Source organism: Triturus cristatus, chromosome 4_1 (assembly GCF_964204655.1).
Source record: "Triturus cristatus chromosome 4_1, aTriCri1.1, whole genome shotgun sequence".
NCBI classification, from domain to species: domain Eukaryota; kingdom Metazoa; phylum Chordata; class Amphibia; order Caudata; family Salamandridae; genus Triturus; species Triturus cristatus.
Genome location: NC_140585.1, coordinates 605,074,299 through 605,096,137, shown reverse-complemented (window position 1 = coordinate 605,096,137; position 21,839 = coordinate 605,074,299). Strand labels below are relative to the sequence as shown.

The following is a 21,839-nucleotide window of genomic DNA, read 5'->3' as shown; positions in this document are numbered from 1 at the left end:
GAAATATTTTCGAATCTCACACAATTGGCCCTCTGCTTCTTGTACTGTATTATAATTTTAGTTGTAGAATTCTCTAGAAGGCTGCCAACCATTATGCAAGATTTGCTTTTGCACAAATGCTGTGTGCTATTCGGCTGAGCCGGCTGGTTTGTCCTTCACGCAGCAACAAGTAGTGCTTAACTGTGTGTACTTTGGAGTTACATGTAGGGAGCTTTGTACAACAAGGAAGGGATATCATTGTTACTTGTTTAAATCAATTGATGGGAGTGTGTTATAAGGATACCTGTTTTAATGGTACTTATTTTTATGACCATTTCATTCGTATTTATGCAATATTTCTTTTTCGTATGAGATCTTATGTAACCTTAAGACAATTGAGAGCAACTAGTATATTTCTACCTTTATTTAACTAATAAATGTAGGTTCATACATTGATGTCTGTAGATTTTTTGTGTGTTTGGTAAGTAAATATAATAAAACCATATTATCACCTGAAAAGCTCCAGGCCCATGTCATGCAGTTTTCTCAGTAGTCTGTAAAAGGTCAAAAGCAGCCAAAAAAGTCCAGGTAAACTACATATAGTGGTATCTTTTTGGCAGTGCTGTATTTGTTTGGTGTGAAGCAAGGTATTTGTTCAGTTGTTGACAGACCTTCCCTGGCATCACATTTGGATTTAAGATGTTCTCCTTTAGAATCCAGACTTCCATCCCCCTAAGTAGCAAATTTGAAAAGTTTTTACAATGCCTATTCAGCTAATTGGCCTATAGAATTTAGAGTCCATTTGGAACCCTTTTGTACAGAGGAATAATTCAACTTTTCCACCAGGATTGAGGGTATACGTTTCACATAATTCTTTCAGTAAATGTTGCTTTTAAGATATGTTGCCACCTGACCCGGCATTGCTTGAAAACCTCTATGGTATCATGTTTTGTACTGGGACTTTCCTCTTTGCTAGGTCCTTCATTGCTCAAATCAGATTTTCTTCTTTGAATAGGACTATGTAAAAGTCTTTCCTCGAGCAACTTTTTTCTGTTTTGGTAGAGTTGGGAGGGGTCCCGGAAATATTGTAAAAGGTCGGGAGTATGTGATTAATCAGTTGATTGAGATATTGAGAGGAAATGTTGTATCCAGCCGTCCAGTGAGATTTTGGCTTCTATGAGATTTCTTTTTAAAAACCTTTGCCAGTTTTCTAACAGAGTGTCAATAGGTCTTTATCGAGTGCTGCTTTTTCTAGCATTAGCCACTTATTTTGAAGGGCATCTTCCTTCTCATTTTTTTATCAGTAGTTTGTAACTACTTATTGCTTCCATGAGTTTGTCTGGCTCAGTATCTTTTTCTTGGTCTTATATTCTTCATCAAACCACCCTGTACTCTCGATTTTATTGTGAATTCTTTTGTTAGTGGAGAAGTGTTTTGACACTAGTGATAATGGGGAGGTCAAATGTTCTTGGTAACCTGACGTTCAATTTCCGTGGGTCCCTATACATGTTTGAGAAAAGGTCTTGGCGCATGTCACATTTTGCCATTGTTCAGTATTTGATTCCAGGGCCTGCTTCCATCTTACCCTGACTGCCGATTTCCCAGGTGTACGGTGCAGGCCTTGTCGTTCGTTAGTTTTGTGGGATATGTTCACTTTGACATCTAGAGCTTAAGTGTTGTGGTCAGTTCCCACTTTACATAAATGCCTAGAATATTCAAATCTGGACCAGTCTCCAAATCTGAGGAGGATGTAGTCCGTAACAGACTGCCCTCCACGGGCATTATACACTGTAATCCAAGACTTGTGTCTTCAATTTATGACACTTATAAAGCATTTTTGTTTCAGTGGAATTAGCACGTGTAACTATGACACATTGCTACATTTTCAAAGTACCAATGTGTAAAATCATTTCAACATCTAAAATAGTTGTCATTTCTAGTAAATCTCAGTACATGTATGAAGATCATTCTATAGATGTTTTAAAGTAATTGGCATTATTATAAACATGGAGCACCGTTTCTCTTTTTCTCTGTTGGTGCACACTTTTAACATGAGCAAAGATAGAGTTGAAATCAAAACTCTTCTATAACATTCACAGCTTTATCTAATTAGCAATTAGTTTTCATTACTTCTTTAAATACATTATTCTTCAAAGGAAAACGGTTAATGAAGTCTCTCTAACACGCAAGTCATCACATTTACATTTCTATTTCACGTTAACCGAACACACCATTGCAGTTTAGGAAACATGAACCTGTGTTAAAAACAAGCCTTTTCGTCTAGTCTACACTCTTCTACATGCTTTTACAATGCAGTAGATAAGTCTTTTTGTGATCTGTTTCTCTTGGACACCAGTTGTGTATGTTTGTCATTTTTCTCTCAAAGGTGTCAAAATCAGTTTTATGTGTCAACTAAGGGATTCAGCAGTTCAACTACTTCATCATCTGTGACACTTTATCCCCTCAATTTCTCTTTTCCTACTGTATTTTCTCAACTCCCACTTCTACCTTATTCTTTGTTTTAAAAGTACCTGTAGTTGTGCTGCAAGCTTGTAACATGCAGCAAAATATTGGTCTACTTAGATGTATACCATTAGTTCTGTGATGCTGGTTAATCTTTTTTTTAAATATCTGTTGTCTCACTAAAATTGTTTCAAAGCATTCCTGTTTTTTTAAATTGTTTTTTTTAATAAAACATAGAATTACAAAAAACTGTGAACCATAGTACAGAGAGAAGGACTGCACTTAATGTGAACTATTGAAAAAAACCTATCTCTCCTTCAAACTGTCCAGCTCACATTTCCTTCAAAAGCACATTTCCACGTGTGTCAATTATATTCTTAATTATTTTTCTGACTGTGGAAACATGATTGCTGGCAGTGTTACTGATGCTCCTTGGTACCAACAATATTGTTTCAGTAGCAAGAAGCCTTCCTGGCGTTAATGACTCTGAACTCTGATAATGTCCAGGCATGGCTAAGTGCCGCCCAGTGAGGCCAGAGCAACAATGCCTTGGATGACTTGATTGCTTTCTATGTAATAAACCACAAAACCTCTTCAGCACACCGTTGTCATGGCGCCACGTGTTGAGAATTGCAATCTTTGACAATTGCACCATTTTATCACAACTTTTGGTCCTTCTTTGGCCTACTTTTTTGCTCGCATCCACATAGACCACAGACTGCACATGTACGCACATATCACATAAAAGACAATGCCTTAACCTTATAAGAATATTTTGGATTGTAAATCTCAACTCCGTTAAATAGCTTAGTTAGTGTTATATATTTTATAAAAAAATAAATAAAAGGAAGGGTACAGTTTATGTCCGATTTAGCAAAGTTCATTCTAGACAGGTCCCAAATTCTGTACTTTAATAAGTCGCAAACTAGTCATCTCTTTATATTTTTAAATGTAAGCTTTAATTCCTCTCATATTGCTCCCATTCGGTCCACAGATAGTAGAACTCGATTTTATTTTATTGTAAGGATTGCTAAGCAGTTTACAATCAACCATAGGTGACGTGAAAAGTGTACGACATCAAGGAAGGTGGTTTAATGCTTTGGGCATTGGTTGCAAATTTTAAACATGTGAAAAATGATGCATCTTCTAACCAAATGCCTTCATCTTTTTGTGTTTGTAGGAGAAGCATATATGAGACAGAACAAGGTTTCAGAAGCAGAGCACTGGTATGTGGAATCCCTACGATCAAAACCAGATCATATCCCTGCGCATCTCACTTATGGGAAACTCCTGACATTAACGGTGAGTTAACCAGACATCCTGCACCAGAAATAGATAATTTGCTGTGAAATCACATGGAAAAAAACAGTGGTGTTAGTCAGTGCTTAAGTTGTAAAATAATGAGTGCCAGTGCCCAAAGTGCTGCTCAGAAGCCCTGCAATCTGCACTATTTTATGTCAATGCGTAGAATACTTAATATTCAATCCACTGCCAGACACTTCCTGCCCCTTTATCTCACTCTTCTAGGTTCCTGCTTTCTCCCTTGGTGACGTTTTTTCCATCTTGCCCTTCCTCCTTCTTTCCTGTTTGTATGTTTATCCCTCTCTTGCCCTTCGGAAATATGTAATTGGGGCAAAAAAGTGCTGGTCTCCTGAAATGAGTGCCGGTGTGCCTCACCGGCTCAAATTCAGCACTGGTGTTAGTGCATTTTACTCCTTCTACATCTGGGTCGATATCCAATAGCATACACTACAGATACAGAATTTTTGGGAAATCTGGTATGCTTCTAGTTTTTTTGGTGTCTCACATCTGGGTGGACAGCTCATATTATTCTCTCTCACAAGTCACAACTGAGTGTAGCTCTGTCCTTTCCATGTAACTTGCTTGGGAAATCACAGCAGGACCTTGAAGCTGCCTAGGAAAAATTACAAAACTATTTTCACATACCTCATCTGTTCTCTCACCTCTCAGACACAGAACCTATCTGGATCATACTTTGATGCTGTAGATCCGTGATACACCATTCAGATAAAGAAACGGATTTTCACAATCTCCATTCATTCTTCCATCCGATACACTCACGCTTTCTTTAGCACCGTATATTCCACATTAGTACCTTCACTCTACAGTGGTGCAAGAAACACAATAGAAGTACTGTACTTTAATATTTAGATTGAAAGATCATGTGCATACTCAAGAAACTCAGACACTGTAACACTGTTTATTAATTGAATCTCTTAGCCAAATCATTATACAATACCGTTTCTCTGAGAGTACAAATCAATACGTTCTGCAAATACTTTGAAAAATCCAATTTCATATACAGTGTTCAATTATGATATTATATATCTTAAACAAATAGAAAAACAAGTATGTTATCTAATACAAGACAACTGGCTGTATATATGTATGTTTTGGTATCTGTATAGTGTACACCTAGCAAAAGCAGAATATCTCTGTAGACTAATTTGAATGCGCCTAACTAATTTCTTTATATATGCATTGTAACATAATGATAGTCATATAAGCAAATTAACAGAATCTTTTAGGATTGTCTGAATTGTTCCATATTGACACTTCAGGACACCTTAGGCAAGATGTACCACATACATACCTACATCACTAGCCAGATACACCCACAGCTGGGGTGTCTCTAAGCTCACATGAGCACTCAGTGCCATGACAAACACACACTCTCTGAGCAGGACACTTTATATAAAACACTACACAAGCCCAACACTTGTTCACTGAAAAATTATTCTCAAAACTCTTATATATTTCTCAATAGCACACTGCTGGTAGGAAGTTATAAAGGGACATTCACTAGAATGTGCTTTAAATTGAGATTAAACTGCAGGTAGATAAACATAGAAAATCCTGCCAGTTGCCATCAGCCTTGCTAAGCTAATCGCTGTATTGCTTAATGCTGACCACTGGAATCTCTCCACTAGACCATTGGTAAGTTAATAACATGGTATATTTTTTAATAAGCCACTCTCTGACCCAACAGCATTTAAAAATATTGAAACCTGTTGGTTGATCTACAGAAACAGAGGGCGCTGCCAGCCCCAGTCCCATCTGGAGATGGGGTTGAGGAGACTCTTACCTCAAGAATCAAAATGATCCCGTTAGTTTTGAAGCGAAAATATACAAAAGTCCATGTTGAGAGCAGCAAAATCAATAGCCTCTATATTAGAATTGTATTGGTTTAAAATGCAAAATAGTCTGTTGAATCTCTTGAAACTATGTACCACCAAAGCACACCCTGACTTTAAATGACTGTTTCATGTGATGTGAAGCATGCATCCATAATCTGTCTCAAATACCAGCACGGGGACATTGGTTCAAATTTCTTTATTATTTAGGTGCAATGCTTAAGTTCCAATTTGAGAGTGCATTAAATATCAAAGTTAGTTTTCTTTAGGTAAATTATAAACTTATTTTCAGGCTTGTAAATAGCTAATTTGGTTGAAGGTGTTTGCAGTTAAGTTGTTGTGTTCAAAGTAATAAATTGGTGTTAGGCTACAGATTAATCTATTATCAAGCAGTGGTGAATGACAGCAAGGGCCATTTAAACCGTGTGGTAAATAAGCCAAATAAATAAAAAATAAGAAGGGTGCTAAAATGCAGCCTTGTCTTCAACCATTATTTACATATTTGTTTTGTGAAAAGCCCCTCCTATTATTACATTTATATCTGACCCAGGTTCCTTCATGGAGTGGTCTTATCAAGTTTAAATGTCCCTCATCATTACCCAAGCCATACCTTTTTGTCCACATCTGCCCACTATCGATGGTGGTGCTGTAATCAGCAAAACAAATGTAAAGGTTTTGTTTGTGATGTTTGCTAAGTAGTGCCAATGTCCCCAGTCCCATGAAGTTATCCACTACACCCTTTTTGGGAACTTACATGGGTAAAGGTGATAATTTGTCTTTTTTAGGTCAAGATTTCTAATGCTGATAGAAGTAGTCTTGCAAAGAACGTGTTGTCCACATCTAGTTATATGCTGCGTAACCAAATGATAGACGGAATGCTGAACAAATCAAGCATTCACCGCCAGTCAAGAAATCTGGGTTAAATTCATCATTCTTTTGCTCACCATGCCACCCCAGTTTGTACCTAGATATATGCAAGTCAGTCTTGACCCTGCTGCTCATGGGAACAGTCCAGCCCGAACTGCCAAGCCAGGTCCTCTGGCCGAAAACAACCATCCTGGGACCGGTTTCGGGGTGTCACCCCTCGTCAGCCAGCCTAACTTGAATCCAATGGCACAGTGAGCACAGGACCCACGTCTCTGCATTACTCCATTTTATTTTCATGATTATCAGAGCATAGTGAAGAAACTTGCTTTGCCTGCCCTTTTTAGGTCTAGCTTGGCAGCACAGCTGTCACCTGACCTTATTGTTATCAACTTAAAAAGAGCTTTCAGGTCTATTAGAGAGGGTCTTTGGCTCCACACCCATGTTGGGAGTCATGTTTGCACAATTTGGCCAGAAGTTGCGTGCTTCCTCTGAAAGAGTGCTTGTATTACAATCATATTGGCTGTTAGAGTGTTTCCTGTCACCTAATATGGCTGCTGCGTTAAAATGTGATGAGGCTGCCGTGTGCCAGGAAAACCCTTCTTAATGCTGCAATCCCTTTATGTGTGCATCTCTTTGGTAACGCTCCACAGAGGACCTGTGCAAGTGCCTGTTCTGCCCTCTTGAGTGGCCACACCCAGCACAACACCTTCAGCTCACTCTTTTCACACCGAATACTGAGTCAGTGAGTCTCTGGCACCCACACAATCCATCACAACAATGCTTCCAAGCCTCGTGTTGACCTGTCCTCTCTGGCAGATGTTTCTTTGTTGCTTTGCTCCTCAGCCCGCTGGTTCCTTTCGTGCTGCTCCACCACTTAGCATGGTAGAGCTGCTTTGTGTCAGCCCCTTTCTGTGCACATAATCTCGCACTGCCCCACCCCCTTAGTGAATGTGTACTTCCTTGGGATCTGTTGGTGAGACAAGGTGGAGTTGTTGGCCTGGTTTTACAGTGAGCACTTGTGACTTCATTAGAATGTGACCTGGGTGGACCTGGCTGAGTGACGGATGACCCGAGGTACCCGCAGGCCAGGCACATTGTATCTCTGTTCCCTCTGGTGTTTCGTGAGGAAGAAGGTTGTCCGGAGGAAGGGGTATTCTGAGGGCAGGGGTGGACAACAGTATTCCTGTAAGGTTGTGTGAACATTCCTAGTATTCTGGTGCTCAACCAAGTTGACGCCCATTGCACTGACAGCAGGCCCTCCCCAGCCCTCGATGCTCTGCTACCACTTCCTCTCCCTCGGCAATGTCTCCCTATGGAACACAGTCTTTACATTTGACTAGTCAACCCGTTTTCTCACGACACCAACATTTATGCATCAAACGTCAGCACAACTTCTGTGGCTTTCCACTTTGTATTCTTAAACCCTTCCAGAATGTCTGCTTTTCCCTTTGTCCATGTTTCACCAGCACATGTTCCTTGCCTTCCTATCAGCCAGACTAAATTCTGTCATGCTCTGCCCAGAACTTTCTATGACAACATGGCCCCAGCATTCACAAATTTCATAACCTAGTGCACTGCTGATTTCTGTTCAACCCTCCCCATGTCTGATTGTTGTAACCTCTTACTCTAGATATTCTTTGCATATTCTGTTCGTTTTAAAGCATCTTTTGTGAAAATTCATACATCAATTAATCATAATGTGTTTTGGAATTGGGATGAGGCAATAGTAGTTGTTCCACCCTGGTCCATATTGATATATAATTATTCCCTCTCGTTTCTACCAGGCTCTTACTAGGCCTTTCCATCTGTTTCATTCCCTACTTCCTTCCAACACACCATCCTTTTTTCAACACCCGCTTGATATACTAAGTGATGGGAGGAGTGTAGAAGTAAAAACTGTGATGGAGACAGGTATGAGCCAGTTATCTCTTACCATTCTATATCTATTCCACCCCTTCAGTTTTAGATGATGATACTTCTGTTTCCATTTTTCTATCCTGCAGGCATACACTGATCTTGCACATATTTCCCTTTCTGAAAGGCGATCTCCATTTCTGCCTGAAGATTTCATACAATCAGTCTCCTAAGTGTTAATTTCAATTTCGCAGTATTATCCTACCTCCAGCACCTTATCCCCTTCCAGTAGTTCCATCTCATAATCACCTCACTTTTTTCACAAAAAAGCAGTCGTTTTAGAGCTTCTTGTCCCCCCTCCTCTTCAATTTTTGACAGCTTTCCATTGAGAAGGTTTAAACTTTGCAGAAGGGAATGGCAGGTTAGAACTGACTGTGCGTGATGGGATTGGGCATTAATGTTGCGATCTCTTATGGTCACACTTTTCTTTTGCATGCTTTTGGGTTTGCCGGCTCAAATAGACAAGGGGTGGTTGCCAATGATGGCTGCCTGGTAGCAGGTGGCATCCTCCTGGTTGGTGATCTGGCACTGCCGCCCAAATGGGTAAAATTTCAAATACTTGAACATTCTCATCAGATGTTGTTTTGGAACGTTTGATGCACAACTTATTTGTACACTGTGGTCATTTTAGGGCACATTACAAGTCTCTCGTGAATGAGCAGGTTAAAAAAAAAAAAAACCACACCATCCCTTCAAGACGTATCGAGATACCAGTGACGGTTTATATTGTAATATGGAACATTGTTGCTGGTCTTCTGGTATTTGTAGTCAGACCATCTGTTTTGCTCTGTCGAAACACATGGTATTTGGACTTAACATATAAGTTGTTAAAAAGTAGAAATGATCGCATCTGGCATAGTGTGTGTGTATATTTGTGTATATATATGTATGTGTGTATCTATGTGTATATATATATTCACTGAAAAAACCATAGGTTTCACACAAGTTATAGTTAGGAATTAGCATTTAAAAAACCGTACAAATTCACTGAAAAAACCATAGGTTTCACACACGTTATAGTTAGGAATTAGCATTTAAAAAACCTTGCAAATTCACTGAAAAAACCATAGGTTTCACACAAGTTATAGTTAGCTGTACATTTCACTCGTAAAAAACCAATGAAATTCCCCCGTTATAGTTAGTGCAGGCAACTATAACTCACCCGACCGCAATCCTCTGCTGATGCTAATACTGTATTTAGACACTTATTTGCCCATGTCTTCTTCTATTAAATTTTAGCTATACATATACTACAAATATTTTTTTTTCATAAAGACACACATGTCATCAGCAGAGGATTGCGGTCGCGTAAGTTATAGTTGCCTGCACTAACTATAACGGGGGAATTTCATTGGTTTTTTACGAGTGAAATGTACAGCTAACTATAACTTGTGTGAAACCTATGGTTTTTTCAGTGAATTTGCAAGGTTTTTTAAATGCTAATTCCTAACTATAACGTGTGTGAAACCTATGGTTTTTTCAGTGAATTTGTACGGTTTTTTAAATGCTAAGTTACTTTACGCCATTCGTGGCGTGCGCGCCCAGTTAACGCAATTCGTTCCATGCGCACACCGCGCGCCCACTTTACGCAGTTAGTGCCGTGCACGCACGGTGGTCACGCGGTGCGCTGCGCGCACCGCGCGCCCACTTTACGCAGTTAGTGCCGTGCACGCACGGTGGTCACGCTGTGCGCTGCGCGCACCGCGTGCCCACGTTACGCGGGATGGGCCATGTACGCACGATGCGCTTCGCACACCGTGCGCACATGGGGGACATATTATGTGCTTCGTTGTGAAAGGTATTCATTTTTAGTTTTCTTGATAATTATCTGCCATGCACAAATGGTGCCCTTTGGGCACCATTTGCACACGGGGTGGGGAAAGTGTGGATAATTTTTGTTTTTTTAATAATTTTAACCGTACGCGTACGGTAAGCATAATCGGCGATTTTACGCAGTTAGTGCCGTGCACGCACGGTGGTCACGCGGTGCGCTGCACGCACCGCGTGCCCACGTTACGCAGGATGGACCATGTACGCACGTTGCGCTTCGCGCACCCTGCGCACATGGGGGACATATTATGTGCTTCGTTGTGAAAGGTATTCATTTTTAGTTTCCATGATTATTATATGCCATGCACAAATGTTGCCCTTCGGGCACCATTTGCACACGGGGTGGGGAAAGTGTGGATAATTATTTTTTTAAAAATAATTTTAACCGTACGCGTATGGTAAGCGTAATCGGTGATTTTTCGAAAAAAATTTAAATTGTTTTTTTGGCCTTGGGGGTTTTTGGGGGACACCTATATCGATGCTGGGTGGTTAAGAACTAAATATACTACCCCTTTAGATGTTTTTTGACTTTGTTTATGCTGCCCCCCTCAGAGTGCGAGAGAGAAAATGGCGGCCGCCGCTTCCTGGTTTCGACCGATTCGAATGTTTACTTAGATCGAACAGCCAATCAGAATCGCGCTCGCGCACGTCACCGTACGCGTTCGGTAAGTGCACCGTAAGCGCACCGTAAGCTGGCTCAGATATATGTATTGATTTAAAGGCTATTTTCTCAGAATCTACTGAACAGATTTACACCAAACCTACAAAAGGCACTCCCTTGACCTGTAGACTACCTCTCTGCCAAATTTCAAGGAACTCTGTTCAGCCGTTCGGGCTGTAGCTGTGTCTAAAGGTCCTATGAAAAAATGCATGGGAAAAACGCGTTTTGGGACCCCCCTTTTATCTCAGCCCCCGCTTGACGAATCCCCCCGAGACTTTCAGGGTAGGAGCGGAGCGCAGCGCCCCACCTATTTTGAAAATTTCGCGAGGATTCGTCGACCGGCGCCAAAGTTATTCAAAATAGAATGTTGCGGTTTTCCTATGGAAACAGGGTCCTAACTATAACTACCTACTGGCGACCGCCAGTAGGTAATATATATATATATATCAACCAACTCCCACAGAGTGAACCATAGAAGGAGGCACGGACACGAGGCTGTCAGGGTACGGCATCCATTTATTCATTCAGGACCCCCTCAACCCATGAGGTAAGAGACACGTTTCGGCTTTAGAAGCCTTTGTCAATCTATTTGGCACCCTATCACACACTTCATATATAGTGCATCCCACTCAAATGCATAATTAACATAGAAGACATACCCTCAAGTAAGTCCACAGAGTACATCACCAATAGAGCCAATTGATGTAATCTGCAGCAACATGTCATAATTACTGGTAAAGCAAATATGAAATTCAAAATTAGCACAATGCAACTATTAAACAGCTTGTGTTATTTACCGTTGTAATTGCTGACATAAATAATTTACGTTTAATAAATTACGTTGCAGAGAATGTATTTTTGCCGTTCTAGTGGGAATATTTTACAAGTATATATGTAGCGCCAAACTGTTTTATCTCGTACCGCCTGCACATATAAAAACGGAAACATATAACAGTTTAGGAAATACTACTGCTTAAAGTCATTCAATTGTTCAATGGAGACCGTCTCAGCCCTAAAATGTATATCGCCAATGCTCACAGCTTCGTCATTGAGCGACCTCTAACCTCCGTTTAGCATGCCGTGATGACTCCTAAGGTGTTATGGAAGGTCACGATCCAATAGCAATTGGCAAGACGATTAAAATCAGGGTAATTATAGTTCCCACCCGGTGTTTGATTATACACACAGTGTGAAATAGCCGCATAAATGCTTTCACCAGCCACCGGGATGAATCAAAGGACTACCACTCCCAGAATGCCGCATGATGATCCAAACAAAAATACCCCAGAGGTTACCGACAAATATCAAATACAAGAGGTAGTGTCATAAAGGCTATATGGTCAAGGTGAGAGTCTCAATGTCTGAAAGAGTAACAGTATGTATGAATGAAACAGTATGTATGTGTATATATATATATATATTAATACGATAAAGGCAGTCTCTTGCGCTCTCAGAAACAACAGACGGGATCAGGAAAACCAGTGATTTATTCCTTCATAAATCAACGTGACGCGTTTCGCACATCGGCTTGATCGTATTAATTGGATTATGGGCTGCTCTGCCGACTCTTGCGCCACCTCCCACGGGACTCCGGCTTCCAGCAGGAGCACTCAGTGATTGGATATATATACATATACATATATATACTGATATACATTTTTATTAACAAGTTTTTTTAACTGCAGTTTTTACCCATCCTATAATTATATTTGGAGTGTTCAATTTTCATGGTACCTCTTTTACTCCTTACTATCATCTGGACACACTGCATCAGACAGGTGACCAATTCCCGCAATTTGCGTTTATGCAGCAACATGAATTGGCCCTACAGTTTTGCTCTGTCTACCAGTATTACAAGGTACCCAACACTTGACTTAACTAGATTGTTTTAGATAGCAGGATAGGGCGAGTAACATATTTATATCATTATGATATTTACATATTGCCCATTCTCGTGAACTTTCTCAGTTAAATTATACAGTAAAGTGTAATCAATTTTAAGGCATTCAGCAATTTATGCAGTTATTTATGATTACTAGTACTGTAATTATCATGTTAACAGCATTCATGCTTTTACCACACCACCTATATATTTTTTAAGGATGTATGTTAATTATTTGTTTTATACACTGTTTTAAAACAAGTACATTATGCAGACCTGTAATCGTTTTAGCATATAAAATCTTTTTTCTGCAGGAGAATTAATTGTTTAACACAGTATATCTTCTATGTCTATATATCATGTGACATGGGTGCTGCTACTTTAAAAATGTCTCTCGCAAAGACAGCCTCATGTGATCAAGGCCGTTTTACCGGACGAAACGCGTCATGGCAGGCAGAAGGGAGTATTAAAAAATCTCTATTCACCAACGAAGAGGAGTTTGTACATTCATTCTCGCCGCGTGCTGGAAGCCTGTGAATGCTTTGAAGTCTATATATATATATATATATATATATATATATATCAAAAAAGTCGCTCCCCACGTAGCCCCGGGAAGCAAAGGCGGCACTCCAACTGGAAACCAATCAACTTTATTTTATCGTGGCAACATGGACAAACTGCCTCCCCAACGCGTTTCAGCATACAGCCTTTGTCAAGGGTTCCGGCGGCAAAGATGGCTACTCGGACTGCCACAGGAAAGTTCATTATATAGTCCTCCAATCAAATTGCTCGATGAAAACAATTGCATCCTGGGCCGAGTAGTTCCACCACAACAATCATAGCTCCAATGGGCGTTGTGGTGGAACTACTCGGCCCAGGATGCAATTGTTTTCATCGAGCAATTTGATTATAATGAACTTTCCTGTGGCAGTCCGAGTAGCCATCTTTGCCGCCGGAACCCTTGACAAAGGCTGTATGCTGAAACGCGTTGGGGAGGCAGTTTGTCCATGTTGCCACGATAAAATAAAGATGATTGGTTTCCAGTTGGAGTGCCGCCTTTGCTTCCCGGGGCTACGTGGGGAGCGACTTTTTTGATATATATATATATATACACAGAAAAAACCATAGGTTTCAGGCACGTTATAGTTAGGAATTAGCATTTAAAAAACCTCAGAAATTCACTGAAAAAACCATAGGTTTCAGGGGTGTTATAGTTAGCTGGACTTTTCACTTGTACAAAACCATTGGAATTCCCCCGTTATAGTTAGTTCAGCTAACTATAACTCGCGCGCCCGCAATGCACTGCTGATGACGTCACATATTACATCACTCATGACATGGTCAGTGACATCACTCATGACATCACTGATGACATCTCAAATGACATCACTGATGACATCATCCAGTGAATGTGTGTTTTTCTGAAAATTAAATATGTTTTATATATGTATATCTCAAGGTCGATGGAAGAATAAATGGGTATATAAGTGTCTAAATGGATGATTTGTTTTTGAAAAATTGATTGTGTAACTGACTGATTAAGTGTATCATAGTGAATACATGGCTTAGTGAGTAATGTTTAAATATGTAAATATCTGTATCAGTCTCTCACTTTGTGTATAAGTGGCTGCATGGGTTGGTGAGTAGCTACATGGGTGTCTATATAGGTTATTAGTTGGTTTTTTGAGTATCAGCCTGAGTGTCTGCATGGTTCGGTGGGGGGTATTACGTAGTGCATAGGTGCATGAATGAGTGACTCACTCTTTGTATGTGTTGAAGACAGCATGTGTGCAGGACTGTATGGGTGGATGAGTGTGTGTATGGGTGTGTTAGTGAGTGAATGACTGTCTCAATAGTGTCTTTATGAGTAAATACATATGTTTTAAACTAGTATATGTGACTATTGGTGTATATAAGTGAGTATATGTGAGAGTGAGAGATTGAAAGAGTTCCTGTATGAATAAGTATGTGTTTCTATAAGTGATTGTTTAAAAGACTAAGTATGTGTAAGTTTCCGTAGAAGTAAGTGTGGTGGTGTGTGTATAACTGTATATGCAAATAAATGTATGTTTGATTCTTTATTAGCATGAGTGACTATGTGTGTGAGTAACTCTATGGATGAGTGGCATTGTGTAACAGGATGTATAGGTGTATGAGTACATATGATGAGTGAATACATGTATGAGTGACTGTATAGGACTGTTGGTGAATGAGTGGATGTGTATGTGGATCTTAGAATTACTGAAGAGGTTGTTGTTACTGGTATTGGTATGTCCATTGTTTTGAAAAGTTTAGTCTCTATTTTTGAATGTGTGTATCAAAGGTTATATTAGGGTGAGAGGAGGTCTGCCACTCTATCACAAGGATGATGTCATCAGTGATGTCATCAGTGATGTCATGTGAGATGTCATCAGTGATGTCATGAGTGATGTCACTGACCATGTCATGAGTGATGTAATATGTGACGTCATCAGCAGTGCATTGCGAGCGCGCGAGTTATAGTTAGCTGAACTAACTATAACGGGGGAATTCCAATGGTTTTGTACAAGTGAAAAGTCCAGCTAACTATAACACCCCTGAAACCTATGGTTTTTTCAGTGAATTTCTGAGGTTTTTTAAATGCTAATTCCCAACTATAACGTGCCTGAAACCTATGGTTTTTTCTGTGAATTTCAAAGGTTTTTTAAATGCTAATTTCTAACTATGCCTACAGAGATAGGACATGTGAAGAAAGAAGAAAAAATGCACAGAAAGAAAAAAAAGTGCAGAAAGAAGCAACAGAAGTCCTCAAAGACGAAGAAAAGTGCAGGAAGAAGGATAACGTGCAGAAAGAACAAAAAGAAGAGCAGAAAGAAGCCTTGTTGCAAAATCATCCTGTACCCTCAACTTTTTCAGACGGATACTGGTGGTAACTGAGTCTGACTAACCAGTCCTAGAGCCAGTGCTATGTTAATAGACACTCAGAATACAGTGAAAACACCTACATACACTAGGGAACATTATGCGTTGGGGTCCCCCTGTGATTAGGATGACCTCCTCTGTAAGCCGCTAGTATATAATAGGGCAGGGGGATTAAAACTACCTCTTAAAACAGGCCACAGGGCGTTTTTGCACACGTTAACTCAGACCCCGTCCCCTCCCTTCACCACTGTGTAAACACGCCCTGTGTCCGTTTTTAGTTGGGAGATTAAGTTAATTTGAATCCTGAGGGTCCCTAGGGTCCAACTAGCCCACTAGGTACCTCCAGTAAGTGCCACAGAGCTGCGTTGCAGAGAGGTGTAAAAAGTGGCACGGCCTGGACCACCTCTCTGCAATGCAGCTCAGTGGCGCTTACTGGAAGCACTTGGTGGGCTAGTTAGCCCCCAGGGGCCCTCAGTATTGAAGGAAAATGATATCCCCAATTTAAAACGTGCCATAGTGCGTGTTTGCACACGTCACCTCAGGCCCCGTCCCCTCCCTTCACCACTGTGTAAACGCGCCCTGTGGCTGTTCTAAGTTGAGAGATTAAGTCCCCTTGAATCCTAAGGGTCCCTAGGGTCAAACTAGACCACTAGGTACCTCCAGTAAGCGCCACAGAGCTGCGGTACAGAGAGGTGTAAAAAGGGGCTTGGCCTCAGAACACCTGTCTGCAGCGCAGCTCCCTGGTGCATACTGGAGATGCCTGTTGGGCTAGTTGGCCCTCAGGGACCCTCAGTATTGAAGAGGAATTAATTCCCCAACTTACAACTCGCCAGGGGGCGCGTTTGCAGAGTGCTGCAAGGAGGGGGCGTGGCCTCCGGCATGATGCCAGTCTTTTATTTATTTTAATTTTTTAAGAAGGGGGGCTGTGTGGTTCCCCTTCTTATTCTAATTTATTGGCCCTAATGACCCCATCCCCCAGGGCCTGTCTCCTAATTATATTTTTTTGACCCCAATCCCCAGGGCCGGCCACTGTTTTTTATTATTTTTAAAAAATATATATTTATAGACACACCTAGGACATGCTGGACAAACCGTACGTACCTATCACCATGACGATTTGCGTGATATTCATTAAAAGGCGACTATGCATACAATGAATCCACGTGGAATGTATTTACACCACTAGTGAAGCTCTGACATGTCTGATGCCCTACCGTGCCTAATCCCGGTAGACACCCTTGTCGTTTATTTATACAAACATGGGTAGCTATTGACGGGCACATTTAATACACATGCACACCAAGCCATTCAAAGGGGATTCGACAAAAATTCGACCAAAACTATGCAAGAAACCCCCCTCACGGTTAATAAAACACACATCCACTGCCGGATGTGTAATACTTTTTATTTTACTCTCTGGAAAGGGGACGAACATCACTTGAGAGTCACAGCGCGCTCCTGGCAGAGCCCAATGCTGTGTTACACCCACCATCGCCTGCTAAGTGCCACACACCTCTGTGTTGTATTCCACTAGCTAGTGCATATGCTATGACACTCTCTAGCCCATGTGCACTGTAACACCACCCCGTGAATATGTCATGCCACACTTGTCTTCGCACAGGTTATATTGCCCCATCTAACGTGCCTTCCTCGATGCCTATGTTATAACGCACAGTGCTATGCCATACATATTACAATCTGGGATCCATATCTTTGTCACAGTGCATATGCAACGTTACACTCCCCAGCACATATTTTATATTACAACTTTAGAGACTAGTTAGGTTACACAACACTGCCCTGTGCATTATACACTCCAAGGTGTATATCGCATAGCACGCGCTAGTGCCTGTGCTATCTCGCGCTCTCCAATGAATCTGTCATTGCGCACAATGTATTGCATATTATATTTCACGCCCGGTTCATCTTATATCACACTTTTTGGTGCATAGTTTATACCATACACTATATCTAGTTTTCATTTTCAATCGTGCTCTCAGGACTATGTTCTATATAACACTGTGTTCACCTACCCTTTTCACGGGCATTACATTTTGCGATAGGGGGTGGAGGGTCAGGGGGTGTTTCTGCCAAGTGAGCCCGGAGTCACAGTCACAAACGTCCTCTTCTTCCTGAATAAAAGTGAGATTATGCTGCATACTTGTTCATATTTTAAGTAGTTCGCACAGACACACGTTTTAAAAACAATAAAGTTCCTAATACCCGCCTTCTCTGAACAGTTAGCTTGCTGCCCCATCCCCCTCCTCCCTATCCTCTGTTGTGTGAATCCATGGACTAGCCTCCTCCCTCCTGCCATGCATGGTCTGATGTGCTGCCACTGCCCTAAATTTAGTATGATGTACCAGTCCACTCCTCCTGCCCTCCATTGCCCAATTCTATGCCCCATCATTGACCTCCTGCTTAAACTCTGTGCTTAGCTTGCTGCCCCTATTCTCCTTCCCCCTGCCCTCCGATGTCTTTGTGTATGCCCCTGCTCCATCCTTTTTGCCCGCCATGTTCCATGGACCTGCCACTCCTATCTACTCTGAGTGTTCTGTTGAGCTGCCACTCCCCTCCCACCTGCCTAGCATTGTCAGATGACTGTAACCTGTCCCTGCCACCTCCACCCTGCCTGTCCACATGCCATGCCCCTATCCTCTTCCTCCTGTCCTACATGGTCCATTGTACTGCCACACCCTTCTGCCCTCCCTGGTCTGTTGTGCTGCAACTGCTTCTCCTGCCTGCCCCGTGCGGTCTGTTGTGAGGCCCCTTCCCCTGAACTTTCTTGTCTGTCCACAGGTCCTGACCCTTCCTTCTATCCTCCATCGTCCTTTGTGCATGCCCCTGCACCCTCCTTCTTGCCCATCATAGCCATTGTGCTACCACTAACCCTCCCACTTGCCATGCATGGTCTTCTGTGCTGCCATGGCCCCTCCCACCTTCCCTGTGTGGTCAGTTAGCTGCCCCTGAACCCCTCCCACCTTCCCTCCATGGTCTGTGTGTATGCCATCACAGTTTCACTGTTGCTCTTCATGGTGTGTCTTGCTTCTAGTGCCCATCCTGCCTGACCTCCATGGCTTTCTTGCTGCTCCTGCCCTGCCCCCTTGGCCCCAGCCCTCTGTTTACATGTGCAGACCCCTACTCCCTCCCTCCTGGCTTGTCTGTTCCATTGTAATGCCCCTGATCCATCCCTCCTGCCCTTTATGGTCTGTTATGCTGCAGCTTTCTCTCCTGTCTGTCCATTATGGTCCTGCCTCTTGCCCCTCTGTTCTCTGTTGTCCATGTGCATGGTCCTGTCCCCTCCCTCCTGCTTTCTATGGATTGTTGTGCTGCACTCCCGTCCCGCATGCCCTGTGTGGTGTATTGTGCTGCTGCAAACCCTGATGCCTGCCCTGCAGGGTCAGTTTGGTGCACCTCTCCATGTCCCTCCTGTCCTCTGTTATCCAAGTCCATGTCCCTACCCCATTTCCTTCCATGATTCAATGTACCATACTTGCGAACATTTTGAACTTGGTAAGAGGAAGATTTTGAAAAAAAACTGGGGTATTGATTTTCCCCTTTGAGTTACATTGAAAAAGAGGAGATTGTAGGCAGGAGACAGATAAAATAAAGCTCATTTGATCTTAAAAACATTGGACGTTTCCTGGCTGAATCGGGTCTGTTGGCATGTATGGTTGTACTACCATTGCCTCTTCCTTCTGCCCACAATGGTCTATTACATTGCCACAGCCTCTCTTGCAAGTCCTGTATTGTTGGTTTGTTGCCCCTGCCCCCCTTTCCACTGCCCTCCATAGTCTGTTGTGCTGCCACGGCCCTTCCTGCCTGCTCAGTGTGGTTAAATTGTTGCCTTTGCACCCTCCTACCTACCTTCAATTTTCAGAGTCCGTGCCCCTGGCCTCTGCCTCTCAACAGTATCCTAATGAACAACTAGATTGCTAACATTCTATATTTATTACAAAAGTGTGGAACGCCTGACATCATCTTGATGTAATCAAAACTGTAATACCTAGAGCATTTCCTTTAGAAATTACATATATGAGAGGGTCTTATTGGCATCAACATTATGGTTAGTGCTCTAAAAGACTAAAATAAGGACATATTTTCTGAGTTTTCAAATAGCGAGAAAGCACTTTTAAATTATTTGTTACCTTTATGTTTTTTTATCCAGTTGACCACTTGATTAAATGTTGCACTTAGGGGAGAGGATGTGGTGTTACTTCCAGAACTGCAGACTTTGCAACTGGGGAACCAGGTTGGAGTTCCTGCTTCAGCTCGACATTCTGTGATTCTGGTCAAATCACTTAGTTTCCCCATGTCTACAACCAAAATGAATTTGTTCTTGTGTGATGTAACCAATGCTCATGTAAAGCACTCCAATACCTGACAAGTCTGCACTATATAAAACTGCAAATACACAAAAAATAAGTGTTTTGGACACTTCTGTTATTGGGCTATATTTGGGCTACATCTGGGTGATTTTGGGCTACATTTGGGCTCTTTTGTCTCCGGTGGCCATCTTGGGAGATTTATTTGTTAGTAAGTTTCCTAATTTCCTCATGTACTGCAGTCTCCTCAGTAGGAAATGCTTTCAGTTTTTTACTTTGATTCCATCATGAAGGTATTCAGATATGTCACACATTTGCCATAAATTCTGAATGTTAGCACTCTAGTTGCTCATTAGATCACTGTAGTAAAACTACTGTTCACCATGGAAGTCTGCTCCTGGTATTAAAAGTGCATGTTTCAGTCTGCATGTCAGAATTTTTTAATGAAATAGAAGAGGATTTGAGAAGTCACTCAAAATGTGCCCTCATTTTCTTTCTTCAGCATTAATCATAATTTCTATGGCAAAATGAACCCCCTCATTGTTTTCCTTTTTAAGTTAAATGTTTTAAGTGTTACCAGTTTATTCCAATCAAGATGGCTTCAGGTGTGCCATACTTTTGTCATAATGAAGACAGTAAGCGCTCTAGTTGTTTTTAAGAACACTCTGGGACATTCTGTCATTGGGCTATACTTGGGCTACATCTGGGTGATATTTGGGCTGCATTTGGGCTCTTTTGTCTCTGGTGGCCATCTTGGCAGACTTATTTGTTATGAAGTTTCCTAATTTCCTCATTTACTGCAGTCTCCTCAGTAGGAAATACTTTCAGTTTTTTACTTTGATTCCAAAGGCATTCAGATGTGTCACACATTTGCCATAAATTCAGAATGTTAGCACTCTTTTTGCTCATTAGATCACTGTAGTAAAGCTACTGCTCACCAGGGAAAACTGCTGCTGGTATTGAAAGTGCATGTTTCAGTCTGCATGTCCGAATTTTTTAATGAAATAGAAGAGGATTTGAGAAGTCACTCAAAATGTGCCCTAATTTTTCTTTCTGCAGCACTAATCATACTTTTTATGGAAAAATGAACCCCCTCATTTTGTTCCTTTTTAAATTAAATGTTTTAAGAGTTACCACTTTAATCCAAGCAAGATGGCTTCAGGTGTGCCATACGTTTATCATAAGTAGGACTGTTAGCGCTCTAGTTGTTCTTTGGAACACTCTGGGAAGCTGCAGTAGAACACAAAGGAATCAACTGACAGTCTCTGCCCTTGTTGGATGTACATGTTTTACTGAGAATGTCAGACTTCATTCTCACATGACTGAGAAAGATAATGTGAATTTACAGAAAATAAGCTCTCAGTTTAGCTTATAGATCACCTTCCAAACCTCTGTGGGAAAAGCATGAGAAAATATTTTTCTCTCAATCACGATATCCCAGCAGAAGGCTTTTTCACATGGTGAAATCACCTTAGAACATACCACAATTCCTAAAATGAGTATGGTACCATCAACAAATGATTTATAATGTAACTAAAGTCTTAAAACCTTCTATTAACTGCAATGCTTTTTAATGAGGTGCTATCATGTATATTGGTCCCAAGATGGCTGCCAACACTTCTTGGATGAAGTGCTGACAGCCAATCAGATCTCAGGATGAGATGTGTGGTTAGGCTCCGCCCACATATATATATATATATATATATGATTTTACTTTTGATTTTCTCAGGAACTACTGAACAGATTGACATCAGACCTGCAAAAGGCACATCCCTGACCTGAGGACTACCTCTCTGCCAAATTTCAAGTAATTCTGTTCAGCCGTTCGGGCTGTACCTTGGACTAAAGGTCCCTATGGAAAA

At 41.4% G+C, this 21,839-nt stretch overlaps 1 protein-coding gene across 1 annotated transcript in view; it reads left to right on the top strand.

Annotated features, from left to right (window-relative positions):
• TMTC2 (transmembrane O-mannosyltransferase targeting cadherins 2) overlaps nucleotides 1-21,839 on the top strand; it is a 624,329-nt gene that overhangs the window by 470,591 nt on the left and 131,899 nt on the right. The window contains exon 8 of the mRNA XM_085652968.1: nucleotides 3,623-3,744. Within this exon, the coding sequence (XP_085509094.1) occupies nucleotides 3,623-3,744 (122 nt within the window). The remainder of the gene's footprint in view (nucleotides 1-3,622; nucleotides 3,745-21,839) is intronic.